This window comes from Equus caballus, chromosome 2, assembly GCF_041296265.1.
Source record: "Equus caballus isolate H_3958 breed thoroughbred chromosome 2, TB-T2T, whole genome shotgun sequence".
NCBI classification, from domain to species: domain Eukaryota; kingdom Metazoa; phylum Chordata; class Mammalia; order Perissodactyla; family Equidae; genus Equus; species Equus caballus.
The window spans coordinates 79,132,906-79,147,829 of NC_091685.1; the positions used below are offsets into that span (position 1 = coordinate 79,132,906).

Below are 14,924 nucleotides of genomic sequence, written 5' to 3' on the forward strand. Positions count from 1 at the left end.
GTACATGCTACTTGGATGGAGTAATAGCAGTCCCAGTCTTGAATCTTTCCACAAAGTAGTTTAGGCAAACTCTTTTACCGTTACAAAGAAAGGTGAAAAAAAGGCTTTGCAGAGGTGTTAAATAACTTCCCACACATTATCCAGCCATCTAAAAATGGATTCTTTTTCTCTGACTATCTAATAAAAAATATGCTAATAAGATTTGGTGAATCTTTAAGATTTTTGCTGGGTGGGAGCGAAAGGTAAGTCTCACACCTGAAAATATAAAATAAAATGTAAGAATAGAGTGTACTCTTAAAATAGTACATACATAAAGAAATTTATTTACACAAAATGTGCATGTATAAGTATAAGTATATAACAAGTAGATAGATGATAGATAGGTAGATCAGTAGATAGATAGACAGATAGACTGACAGGAAACACAGGTTCTCTGGATCAGAGAACAGACCCTTTCTTACTAACAGAGCATGCCAGTGTTCATTCTCCAGCCCCAATCTCCGTGGGGTGATGTGATGAGAGACTGTTACCTTCCATGTGCAGCACACTTGTACTATAGGAGAAGGACGCTGGAATTATGTTTTTCTGTTTTTTGAGACTTAGCGCATCAGCACATCCTCTTCTGTGAGAGATAGAGATTATTACACCGAATGTACATAAATCTTCTCCTGGGAGAGGAGGGGTATGTCAGTATCTTGGAATGTCAGTAATTGGCTCAAAGGAGTTAGGTCTCTAAATGTCTCAGGAGCAATACACCATCCCTAGCTTCCAAAGCATTTTTGCTATGCCATCATCCTTTAACTAAGTTCGCCATGCCCTTTGCTCAGAAAGACCTGACTGCAGAAATGTCCAAATGCTCATGGATAATTTTTTCTCAATAGGATTATCAGGAAACATCCCCAAAGGAAATGGGACTTAAGATTTGTTTGAAAAGAGGAACAGATTTTTATTAGGAGAAATTGAATTCACCAAACCAAAAACATAGGCAAGCTCGCATTTTTGCTAGAGTGTCCCTGTGCCATAATGTTCAAAGATTAGACTGGAAAGAGATTGATGCTAGGTTGTGAGGGCTAGGAAGTAACTTTTTGCCCAAAGGCAGTATATTTTATAATGGTACCCACTAATCCTTGAAGGTAAAAAAGCATTCCGTCAAAAAATCTGGAACCTCTACTTTTACTTTGTGTTTCTATTTTGATTATAATTAAATCTGTACATCTTTGCCAATTATGAAACAAAGTAGATTATTTTCTGTGATATTTGCAATTAATTAATAAAACCCCATAAACTGTCATAATTTTAGATACGTAAGACATTGATTTTCCAATTAGTGTTCTCAGATGAATTCTCAAAGATTTATCATAGTTATGTTTTTAAAAGAAGCTAGGGCTTTTGAAAATTTAAGAAACGCTGTTCTAAAAATCATGTCTGTCATCTGCACAGTTTTACAATTCGTATGTAATGTCTTTTCAAGTGCACCACAATTAGAGAAGAAAATATCCACAGGAAACAACTTGGAATAAAATCCTTACATTTTGCTATTGGCCAGGAAGTAAGCCCCAGCCAGATGGGGTGACAGTAGGAGGTGGTGGCTCTGGGTTTGTGGAAGGCATCACACATAGCGAGACTAGCAGCAGGATGACATTAGGAATGAGCCAAGGGTTGTTACCAGACTGAGCCTTTTGATTAAGGTGCATCATAGATCAGTGTGTGTGTCTTTGCAGTTAGTCAGCTCAGTCCTGAACCTGGTAATCAATTCCATCAACGAGAAGGACCTAGAACTATCAAGGAACAAAATCCAGACTGAGGGGAACTAGACAAGTGGCATTGTATTTTTTACACCCTAGGACTATTCCAAACACAAAAGAGATGCTCAGTTAACATATCTTGAGTGGTGTGAAATATTTTTGCATCAGTAATGTTGGGGAACAATACATACATTATGGTGTTGTTTGAATTTTAAATTTGGTGATGCTTGTAAACTACCTAGAACACATATTGGCACATAGCAAGCTCTCCCTAAATAGTATTGTTGTGGCCATCAGTCCAAGTATTATTATTAATTTCAAATACATGTAGATGCATTTGAAAAGTATACACTTCTATACAATCTAAAGAAAAGAAAATTTGGAGAGTTCCTTCCCTGTTACTCCTGCTGATCTTTATTAAAGTCTTGTAGACATTATTATGAGTAGCTAAAATCCAGTGATGACTTTCTTACGGATATTCATTAATAAAACAGGCATGATGTCTTTAAAGCTTTTATCAAATACTTTGGTTTTCTCTTCCTCTGGGTACCTGGTGGGCTCCTTTTGTTTAGGTGGGGCCATATGATCAATTCTGGCAAAGGAAGTCTGTTGTGAATGGAAACATTCAAGGTAGTTGCCTGCTTCTTCGGCGTGGAATACTGAGTGCAAATAGTAGATATCCTGCCACAGCCCTCTGGGGAAGTAACAGATGTGAACCACAATCATAATTTTCTAAGCCACTAGGACTTTAAAAGTTGTTTTCTGTTTGCTTTTGTTTTGTTTTGTTTTTTAACTCTAACATTGCTGAACCTGTCCTGATTGTTATAATACTTAATCTATTTTCATTGTAAATGGTGATTTGCAATGGAACTCAATGAAAGTATACTCATTTGAATGAAGAAAATTAACTTTTCAGAAAAAAAGAAAAATCTAAAACTAAAAATGTTATTTACCTCTGTCATAAAAACCCAAGGAAGAGACTCAGTTGTGAAGGAGGAAAGTCTATTTAACTTGGAGAATCAGTCAGTCGTTTAGGAAGTTTAATTTGGTGGCCATTTGTAGAAAGGATTTAAAAGAGGGAAAATGCTTTAAAAGGCTAACACAGAACAATGGTTGTGCAGCAGAGACAACAGAAAAAAACATGAAGGTACAGGTAATCTGAAGAAAGAACCGACAGAATTTGGTGCATGATGGGATATGAAGAATAAAAGAGTTTAAATGTAGTGATCTTTTCTTTAATGGACTGTAAAAGTTTTTAAAACTTTTAATTAATTAATTATTGATGAATAGTTAGAAAGAAGAAACCTCTTTGATTAAAACTTACTTAAATCTATTATTTTCAATTTATAGGAGGAAAAATTTAAAATGTGATTTTATCTCTTCTAAGATTTTTAAGAGCTAAAATATTTCGCATGTCTTATTTGGGAATTTTGAGTCCTATGTTTCCAACTCTGTTCTATAGGAGGGCAGTTTTTTGCATGTCAATTATATCTCAGTAAAACTGTTTAAGAAAGAAAGGAAGAAAGAGAGAGAGAGAAAGAAAGCTAATATCTGATTTACATCAGATGTATGCTGGCCTTTATTTTTCTCATTATAGTAAGGTTAACATTTTTATAATACGGAAGTTGTTTATATTTATTTTATATTTTAAGGAGAAATTGCTCAAGACAAATCTTTTTCTATTTTTTATTTCTTTATAAACATAGAAGTTTCCACATTGAAAATAAACAATTACAGAATACTAATTTGCTTAATAATATACTAATTTTGAAGATGGCAACTTCAGAGATTTATTTCATGTCTAAATAAAATTCAAGCTGACACTACTAAGGCAATGCATTGCCAAGATCTAAACATGGTGTGTTCTATTTAGGTAATAACCCTGGCCAGTGGGAATGTACTACACCACACCATCCACACCCAGCCAGTGGGAAAGCAATTTGACCGAGTGGATGATTTTTTCATTCCCACTACAACACTCATCATCACCCATATGAGGTAAGTGCTAAGATGAGCGATCAACTGTTAGATTCTCTCTAATTTTGATAGAAAGCTATGGGAAATCATAAAAAGACCCCCAAACATTTCAATTATATAACAAATACACACATAATTGCACATGATTTAGCTTTGTCTCATCTGCTTGATGAACTTTCATTTATCAATGTCAGTGATAAATTTCCCATCATAATTTCTTTTTATGCCTAATACAGAAGTGCATTTATAAAGATATAACTGCATCTTTAAATCAATTTTGCCGTTAATATTTTCACAAATTGTCATTAGTATCGTCTTCTTAGGCTTTTCAAAATGCTGACATTTGAACTCAGCAAGATGGAAGAGCTACTCTCATAAAAATCTATTCAATGTATTATAATAACATTCTTGTATCATTTTTGCCCATATAGAAATCAATATAAAATTGTATTAGGAAGTATAGTAAGTTGAAATGAAATCTTTCAGGTCTGAAGTTTATTTGTTGGAGAAAACATATTGACATGTTCTCTCTGTGTATTTACAAGAGGTGGAAAAGTAATAACTTCTAATGACATCATTCAGGGTTTCATAGGATGGTCTAAATACTTAAAAGGGGGAGACTTTGGATATATCATGATTTCTAGTATTATGTACTTGATAATTTACTGAAAACATTTTAAAGCATTGCTTAGCAATGTTAGTGAATCTGAACCAAACTAATATTTTGTTCTGTTTCTCAAGTGAATTCTGATAAGGGGGAGCTGCTCCAGATACATTATAGGAGTCATTATTTGACTCTTTTGTATATTTGTTTCCCTTCTATTAAAATGCAAATTATCTCGTCTAAAAGTTGGAGTTATAAAAATTCTGAAAGAGTACAAAATTCAACTTTCAAAAATAAAAAGAGGGATTAATAAATCAGAATCATGACTCAAGACATTATAGACGAACTGTTCTTTGTGCAGCCAAGTATGTGTTTCAGAGTTTAATACATCTGTCAAGCAATTGACCATTACTTTCAAAATGCCTATTACGTTCTCAGCAATAAAAAGACTAAAAAACATAATATCTTGTCAACATTATTACACGTGTTTGTGGAAAGTAAGTAGAACTTATTGAAAATGCAGCATATTTGAAAAGTATTTGCATCAGAGTAGTAATATTTAGGTCTGACTGCAAGTGCTATAACAGTTTGGAGACTGAAAAATCAGCATATGAACTGAAAATGATACCATTTGAGATTGTACTTTAAAAATATATAATGCTTTTATTCTTATTGGATGAGAAAATTTCACTTAATTGGCATTGAGAGTTATGAATAACAAATATGCCTTTGTTTTCAAGTTGTTGATAAATTATTACTAATCAATAATTTAATATTGTAACACTTGCTTTTATTTACTCCATTCTCCTATTCCCTATTACTGTACTTAATCTACTATGATCAATTTTGCTTATTTTTAAAAGATGTACTATGAATACAATTATTTAGGGCAAAATTCCCATGACTATGACACTAATAGGGTTAGTACTGTATACTTTTGGGTATTTCTTTCCCCCTACAACAAGTAAATTGCATGACTATGGTAAAATAGCTACCAGGCACAGGAGTTTGACTTTGTCTGGATGCAGTAAGTATTATGTGCAATTCGTTGTATGTATAATTGAAATACTATCAGAACACAACATTTCTTTAAGGTCTAAATGATTACCACATAGCTGGAGTTGGAGCTAATAATAATTAGAAGAACATCCAAATAATGTGAACACATATAGGGCAAAGTTTTATTTTACTTATTTCTATATATTATGAGAAATGCTGAAAAGTATGCTTGAGGATATTTATAAATGTCTTAATTCCTTTTAGGGGTGTATAGTGAAATGCATGGGTGTTTTGCAATACTTCTAAGAAGACTAAACTAAATTATTACAATCCTACCTGCATATAGAGTCCATTTTAATGAACATAAATGATCATCAAATTTCCTGTTTCATTTCCAAGTAATTATTCCTATTACTAAAGTTAAGAGTAGGAGTAAAACTTAGCATGCATTTTCAAAAATAAACTGTTAAATATGTAAAGTATTTTTAACACAATAAGGATTTATTCCACTTCAGGAAAACCTGAGGGATAGAAATAGTATTTTCCCCTACCGATTTCATTTAACATATTTCTCTAACCAAATTTGACATTTGTTTAAATATATGTTCCTGAGATTGATCTTTTTATGAATTGTGTTTTTCAGAATTGAGACTATTTTCTGACTGTTGTACTTGGTATATATTTTCACACCAGGCAGAAGGTCTGACACACAATATGTATTTAATTAATATTAGTTTTTTTTCTGACCCCCTCATCACATTAATCTGCTTTTTCTCTCAGATCACTACACCCTCATTTCAAATAATTTATATCTCCAATGTCTGGAAACTCCTGGCCAAGTGGCAGGATTTTATATTCTTAGTGCCTAAAAACTGGTAGGCACTTAATTCATGTTTCTCATAGGAATGGAAATAAAGAAGGAAGAAAGTGCTATGCTATTTCCTAAACCAGACCGTATAGTATTGAGGGAAGAACTGTATTTCTTCTGAACTGTATTTCTCAGCAGCTAACACAATGTCGGACATGCAGCAAGTACTGCATCAAGAGCACATGAATTGTGTGGAAGCGGCAATAAGAACTTACATCTCCCGTCAGACAGATCTAAGACTGAGTACCCCAGCAACACCATTTGCCGTTGGCTACTGTGAAGCTAACCAGCCTGCTTCATTTCTTTCTAAGGATTGGAATAAAATAACGTTTGAATATTAAGTTGCCCGTGATAGTTGTTGTCCAGACTAATAATCTACGCTGGTGCGGGAGATCCCCTGAGATTACTTACAATTTTGCCAGAAGTCTCTATTTTTCTTGTTGATGTCTTCTCTTTTTTACCCTCCGTTTTTAAATTTTTTCTGTGTCTGTAATTCTCAGGCTTGTTTCGTTTGTAAAGTAATTCGAGACTGAGGAATTTAAGGGAACCAAAATAACCTTATAAATCTATATTAAAAGATAAACTTGTAGTTTGCAAAACCAATCTTCATGAAATTTGGGAAGTTCACTTTTTAAGGCAATTTGAAATTCGTAGCACTTTAAAATTTTTTGAGAGCCTAATTTGGGCTTCTTTTTGAATGGCATGAGGAATTTGAATTTCAAGAAACTAATTTCCATTTTAAAAATATCTGAGAATGAGGGTCTGGTACCATCAACTCATTCAGCTCCTCAGAGAATTCCATCCCATTCCCTGAGCAATACAGACTAAGCCACATACAGTTTTCTTGTTTTGTCCTGTAGAGTAGGAGCTTATTAGTGAAAAAAGCGCGTTTGATTTTATTTTATACTTTCCTTCTCCATAGAAATCAGATTACCTAAACCCTAGGCTGGGCTAGATCACACTACCTTTGGTCTAAAACAAAATGGTCTTTAAACTGCTGGTTCTGGTTATGGGACCAAGCTGTGTCCCTGCCTTCCTCTTTCTTGAATATGAGTGCTTGTCCAGGAGATGATGCAGAAAAACTCCAGACCAGCACGCAGCCTTCTCTAAATTGTGAGCATGTGAGCCTCCGTGGTGAATACAGTTAAGTTAACTAAACTAAACTTGCTGGAAGATGAGAAAGGATGTGTTATACTCCTGTCTCCTCGATAGTTCCCACTACTTGCTGACCTTCTGAAAAGGACTGACTAGATGCTTATTGACTAAAAGTTCATTTTTAAAAGCTTAATAAAACTCTATAGTAGATTTTTTAATATGCCTGAGTGTGAGATGGTAATCCCTGCCCCCATTATTTAAGGAAAATTTAAATTACTTAAAATTTAGTTAATAGCATGGATGATTTGTGATGCTTATTGAAATATATTAATTTAAATCACTCTATAATTATATGCCTTTTTACTTCTAAGTAAGAATAAAAAATTTTATTTCTTATATTCTGTTAATTTTCAAAGAAATAGTTCCATTGAATATTTAATAAATGATGTATTTTTCACATTAGTAACTCACTGCACATTTCAGTTAACTGGCAATGCATATTAACTGGACACATTTTCAGACTTGCAGTTAATAGTTTTCTTTACAAACCTTAAACTTCAGCAAGAAGTTAATAAATCATGAATCGTAATTCTAAAGTTGAGATTATGTAGTGCAAAGGAGCCTGTTTGTAATGACAGGAGAAATATAAATTTCTTATCTAAATATGTGGATTTTCATCATCTTCTATATACAAAAATATCCAATAGGTAAAATTAAAAGAAACTGTTAAAAATGAAAACGCATATGTAATTCTCAGAAGAATCAATTATGTCTATTTAATTTTATAAAAATTGAAATGATTTTTTTAAGAAAAAGTGCTCTACAAATGTAAAGCAAAAAGTTTTATTATTCTACTCATAATTTGTATCTAAAGAACAAATTATATTATAATATCATTACATGTAAATAGATCTATTTGAATAATATTGTAGTTCTACTACTCAATTTTTTTATGATATGGCTAATACATGGGGGATTTAGTGATTTTGCTTTCAAGGTTTTGAAATTAGCCAGCAATTTAAAAGTAATTGAAAAAGTAAGTGTATATTTTTCGGAAACAGTTTTTACAGTGGTTGTGTTAAACTTCAAAGCAACTATATCTCACAGAGAATGAGCATTTATGTTATTGATTGTGTTTTATTTGTGGTACCATTCTGAAGAGAGAAGGATTTAAATGTCAATTTCTAGTTGTGATATGTGCAAAGATTACAACCTACAGGGCTTTGAATTTTCCGCTTACTACTCCAGGACTAGTCTGATAACTTGAAAGGGAAGATAGCAACTTAGGTGATGCTATTTGAGATGCTTTGAAAGGCTTGCCTACTCTTGAAATCACCCCTTACATATCATACTGCCTAGAATTTCAAACTACTTCTATTTCTTTGAGTTATATTTCTCCAAGAATCTCCCCCAAGTGTTTCTGTTCTTGAGAGGAAAATGGAACAGTTGGGAAACTCATGTTTTTATTACTGTGATTTTTCATTGTGGGTTTATTGGTTGATCATGCAGTATCTTAAAATTAGTGTTTGTACTTGGGGGCTTGTGTGTGTATTTCAATCAATGGTTACATGATAAGCAATAAGATGACTAGAATATATCTGTAAAGTACAGTGGCAGGGAGACCTTGAAAGCAACAGACATTTATATAAAAACTTGAAAATGCCAGTTCCCACACTTTTCTCCTCCTCTGGACTTGACCTGCTAAACAAACAAAAAAATAAACACATAATGTTCTAAAATTTTCCTGGTAGCACTCCTCTCTTCCCCACCACATACCCCAAAATGATACTGGTTTTGAATGAATATCTCAGATTGAGTGTTTCGAGAATTCCCTGGAAAGTGGGCGGCATCAGTGTTACTCTTCAATTTGGGTGGGCTGGAAAGGACAAGAGTAACTGGAAGGCATTCCTTTAAGACCCTCAAAAGGGGATGAGTGCTCAAAGTGTAATGTGAGTGCTTGCAGTCAGATGTGACAGTAAGGGGCTAAGGGCTGATCCTGTTTCCCATTAGTCATAATCCCTGCACAGCCAATGGCTATGGCTCCAGTGCAAGAGATGAAGAAAACTGAAATAACAAGTAGCGGGCACCATTCTGGCAGTCTGGAGAGAGGTCTGTAGCACTCCTTTCCCGTTATAAATTACAGCAAGGAAATGATTAAGAAGGGATTGAGTTTGATATATGTTGTCTTAAAGCTCCTCCAAGGGAAAAATAAACATTCTGTGAAAGTGAAAGTTAAAGTAAAGTATATCATTCTCCTCCATATTTTATCAAATCTGTTAAAGCAAGTTATATATATGGCTAGCCGTAGATCAAGACAACTGTACACTTGTGACTTGATTCATGGACAAGACAGGTGTATGGAGATACAATTTTAGCACTAAAATTGTCTAGTTACATTAAGCCTACCAGAAATGGAAAATATCAGTTGTTCAATGCCTTTCTAAGAAAAGTAGAGTCTCAGGATGATAAGCAACAATTAAAATTGTTTCCAAAAATAGTTCTTAGATAAATATCTCACAAAATCATACTTCAGTGAGGTTCATTTTTTTTTTTACTTTATTCATCCTTATTTGCTAATTATTCCCGCAAGCAGAAATAAACTAACCAACAAAAAGAATTCCAAACATCCCAGAGGCCAGAGCCGTTTCTGGCTGTATTCTCTCAGGTAGTGAATACCTGAAACATTTTTAAATTCTGAAACTGTGACCTTCCCTTTCCCAGTTTCCTGAGCTTCTTCATCCTCCCTCTCTAGTAATTCCTGCTCCATTCCACACAAACACACTCTCGAGATTGTCAGGACCTGCTATCTCGTGGGATCCTTACCTTCCCAGAGCCTTGTTTACTACCTGAAAAACAGAAGACATTCATAAGTAGTTTATTAAACAAAGTCTATATGTATAATTTTATGTATGTGTTGTGCATATGTATGCAAATCATTGCTGGCAAAGCTTCTTATATGGGTGCAAAGCTTCTTCTGCGTAAACATTTGATAATTTTCTTCATCTTCTTTCCATAGAAGTAAACACACTATACCCTTCAAGCTTTGATCTAGAATTCCCTTCTTCTTTTTCATTATGGTTATTGGATTTGCTTTTATTTTAAGCAGTCCCTTCAACTTTCTTTAGCATTTTAGTATAGCCCATACATCTAGTGTAAAATGCTTAGACAAAAAGCACTTAGTACTTGCAGGCAAGTGTTGTGTGTGTGTGTGTTCATTTAGCTCTCTGTATTATTTCTTGAGTTAGAGAAACTTGTCTCCTTCCCCACTTCATCTTGCATTAATAGGGCTTAGCTCTCTCTGAGCCTTGTAAGAAAAGAGCCCAAAGTGGATGAATTGAATAGACTCACACCTCTTCATACAGAATATTCCCTTAGTCAGATTAGTAGCCTGCATTAGCCATGTCATATTTTTGTCTTATGGGGAAATACGATTGGAGTTAAAGAGCAACCTATATTTAAAATATTGAAATTTCATTATTTTAAAAAAGGAAAAATGATTCACAGGTATTATTAGTAGACTCCAAGCATTAGGATTTAATAAAGGCTCTAAATAGCTTCATTCTACAGCGTTTTTTGATGAAGAAATCAATGGAGCACTAATAACACGTAATTTAGAAACACTCTACATTGCAGATCTGCCTCTTAAGGTTTATTATGCAAAGTAAAATAGCTCTTGCTTTTTCTCTCAGAGGTCCTTAAGCTAACTCATCAAAGTGTTCAGTAAAACAGGGCCATCCATTTGACACGACCCAGTATTCTCCTTAGGAGACAGCTGTAGTATGTAAAGCAAATTTCTAGGTTTTCTTTTCCTTTGTCAAATATGATCTGGGGTTTTCCTGGAAATGGTAAATCATACTTGTTTTACCCTAAAGAAGTAAATGATATCATTGCATAAATTATTTGGCTCTCTTTGCTTAGTAGTAAAAACAAACTCAGATAACAATTAAGTTGAATAAAGAAATGTATCAAAAGTTATGATACAATGCAATACATCACAAGAGCGAGGCAGAGCGCATCCTGAGAACTTAAGCAATTTCTTATGTGAATTTAATGTGCACATTGCATAATCTGTTTCATATGTATATTTAATAGATTAGACTATAATATTCTGAATCAAGTATGTAAGGCGTAACTAGTTCTCATAAAACGTGCATACAAAAGAATAAAGTATATTGAGATTTTTGTTCTTTCTATCTTTCAGTGGATATATTTTCTTTCTGTTGAAGAAAATGATATATCTTACCATGGCATCTTATTTTATAAATTCATGAATTTTTCTTGATGTACTATTTTATTAAAATGCTGAAACTTTAAATACAAGTATCATAACATAATAAAAATTCTCTTTTGAATGATGGACTCCTACTGTGGCTCAAGAGAGCAACAACATTAAAAAAATAATTTTATCTTTGAGAGCACATGCACAAACTAATGATAATAATCAGTAGAATATTTTGGAAATGTTCTGTGAATGTGGCTAAATTCTTATTTTATATATTCATCATTTTTAAATCTTGTTTGACCAGAAAAGCAAAGTTAATTTCAGTGTAACTAGTAGGGGGTGTCTTTAGATGGACAACATTGATGACACTGATATTCAATGTCTTTACAATACTTTGAGGCCATAAAAACTATTCACTGTGAATTAACCTGAGTTAATACTTCGTACTATTTTAATTTAGTTGTGAATCTGTAGATGTACCCTTGCTATAGCTATCCAACAGGAAGAAGGACATTGATTATTGTGAGTCAAAGAATATTTAGAGAAAGGCAATTTTTTTATTTAAATTAAATTAAGAACATTCACTTGTTAACATTTGCTTGTTATGTTACAGTGTTGTGTCTCTTGCTTCTCTTATTGAAAAAAGAAAATAAATCATGCATCAAAATGTCAGGTTTTAAAGTTCTTTAAGAGTTTTTTTCAAGCAAAACCAAAGACGTGCAAAGGATGTAAGAGAGCCTTAAAAATTAACTGTTACAGAGAAACTCACCAAATTAGTAGATGTGTGGAGAAACTGCCTACTAAGTCTAACCTGTCATCAGTCATGAGTAGAAACACTCAACATAACTCCATGAGTGTATGAAGAACATTAGGTAACAAGCACCAAACTGCCAGGGTTTTATCCTTTGGTGTGTACACCAGTGTGGTGTAGGGCGTACACACTGCACAAAAGGGATTGAAATGCACAGACAGCTTCAGGGACAGTAAAAAGGATAGTTGTGTTAATTGACCCTTAAAACTGCTAGTTGGGTTAGTTATGCTTAAAATCTCCTCTGCATTGTTTTAGACTGAGGCTAGTTGAATTCTTTTCTATACTAAAGGAAATTCTTCCTTTCTTTTTTTTTTTTTATGTGGGGGGTAGGGATAATGAAATATTTATAAAGTTTTTTTCTGTATTGACAACTGATTTTCAATAAAAGCCGTATAAAATGACAGTAATTCATTTTGTACCATGATGTAGAAGCTTGTTTTTATGCTTATGTAATTTTGGATACATAAATATAGCTTTTAGTTTCTTTGAAACAAAAGGGAATCAGTGTTTGTATTTGCTATGAAATTAGTGGCTGATTTATTTTTACTAAGCCAAGAAAAATCCTGAAATAACCTATATTTTTCCCCCTAATAATATAAATCAGATTATTCATCAATTTTGAGTGATAGGAAACATTGCTTATATTTGTAATTAAAGTATATATTGTTTAAAGTCTATTTAAAAATTTTATTATATTACTATCAAATATATAGAGTACTTTGAAACTCTGAAGAATCTTTTACTATAAAAACTTGACACAACATTTAATTAATACATGAAAATTATTTGAAAATAGATTATTAGATTATACAGGAAGATGACATTAAGAAATATTTTTAATAGATCATAGATACATGTGTCTTTATATTGGCTAAACATAACTTTCTCATTTCTTGCATACAGCCTAAATTTCCTTGGTAATTTTTAACATCAAAAACCTCTACTTTCAGGGGCCAGCCTGGTGGTGTAGTGATTAATTTCAGGGTGCTCTGCTTTGGTGGCCCAGGTTTGCAGGTTCAGATCCCAGGTGCAGACCTATACCACTCATTAAGCCATGCTGTGGCAGCGACCCACATGCAAATTAGGGGAAGAGAGGCACAGATGCTAGCTCAATGCCAATCTTCCTCAAGCAAAAAGAGGAGGATGGGCAACAGGTGTTAGTTCAAGGCCAATCTTCCTCACCAAAAAAACAAGAAAAAACCCTTCTACTTTGATCCAAGTTATTATTCACACTGGGAAATGATGGACTCTAATATAAAAGATTTTATTGGACACAAGTGACTTTTTTTTTTTTTTTTTAAAGATTTTATTTTTTCCTTTTTCTCCCCAAAGCCCCCCAGTACATAGTTGTATATTTCTCATTGTGGGTTCTTCTAGTTGTGGTATGCGGGACGCCGCCTCAGCGTGGTTTGCTGAGCAGTGCCATGCCCGCACCCAGGATTCGAACCAACGAAACACTGGGCCGCCTGCAGCGGAGCACGGGAACTTAACCACTCGGCCACGGGGCCAGCCCCCACAAGTGACTTTTTTAACAACAGAAATAGAGTGGAACAGAAATCATTTGGCAATAATCATTTGGGATATATGCTATGATAATTTAATATTATATATATTGTGAATTTTCAAGAGATATACTATTTGGGTACTATTATCAGAGGCCTTATAAAAATATAAGTTACAGTAACCTATTTATTACATTTTTCATTTCCTGTGTCTGACCTGTGACCTGCCAACATAAAATTAAGGTTTATTAATAACTTTTTGATACTCCTACCATTTATCTAATTTTAAATTGATCCATTTGCCATCTCTTAATTTTTGAAAATATTTGAAAACATTTTTTTGAACAACCATAATATTAAGTTTACAGAATGGAAACACATTATATTTATTATTCTGATTCATAAAGTCATGATCAAAATTTCAAATTCATTAGGGAAACATTTTTCCGTATTGCATTTATACAAGTGAAACATAAATGATAGCATTAAATTTTTATTGTAAGTCTATAATGTAAAAACTTTAAAGAGATTCACTTTTTTACTATGATAAACTGAATGATTTTATATGCACAGAAATAAATCAAGAATTTAAATTTTAGCAGGAAATAAGTGAATGAAAATGTTAAGGATAAGTGGACCAGGTATATAAGGAATTCACTTGAAATACAGGCAATATACTACCATTTATTCACATTGTCTAACAGAGTTTCATTAGTAATTTCTAACTTTCTTCTTCGACTTATAGTAGTCATTTAAAGTGGTTCTCTATAATTTTCTTATGTTAATATAGAAGCTAAAGTCTGAGTTTATAAATTCAAACTTGAGTTTACTTTATCATTAACATGTTTTCAGCTTGTATTGCTTAGTTGTATTTTTGTTCTTATTACTATGGTTATTATATGATATGCTAATAGTAATTAAGAAACATTGAGCACTTACTTTATGCCAGACACTGAGCTAAGAATTTTTTGGGCACTGCCTCATTTAAAACTAGTAATGATATAAATTTTTATCCCTATTCTACAAATGGTGAATCACTTAACTAATAAGTGTTGGAACCAGCTATAAACTTGGTTCTGTCTACATGCAGTGTCTTAGCAT

General features: G+C 33.2%; 1 protein-coding gene across 4 annotated transcripts in view; it reads left to right on the top strand.

Moving 5' to 3' along the window:
- Positions 1-14,924, top strand: part of FSTL5 (follistatin like 5) — a 718,704-nt gene that overhangs the window by 650,536 nt on the left and 53,244 nt on the right. For all 4 annotated transcript variants that reach the window (XM_001500089.5, XM_023636361.2, XM_023636359.2 and 1 more), the window contains one exon: positions 3,619-3,743. In XM_001500089.5, the coding sequence (XP_001500139.2) occupies positions 3,619-3,743 (125 nt within the window). The remainder of the gene's footprint in view (positions 1-3,618; positions 3,744-14,924) is intronic.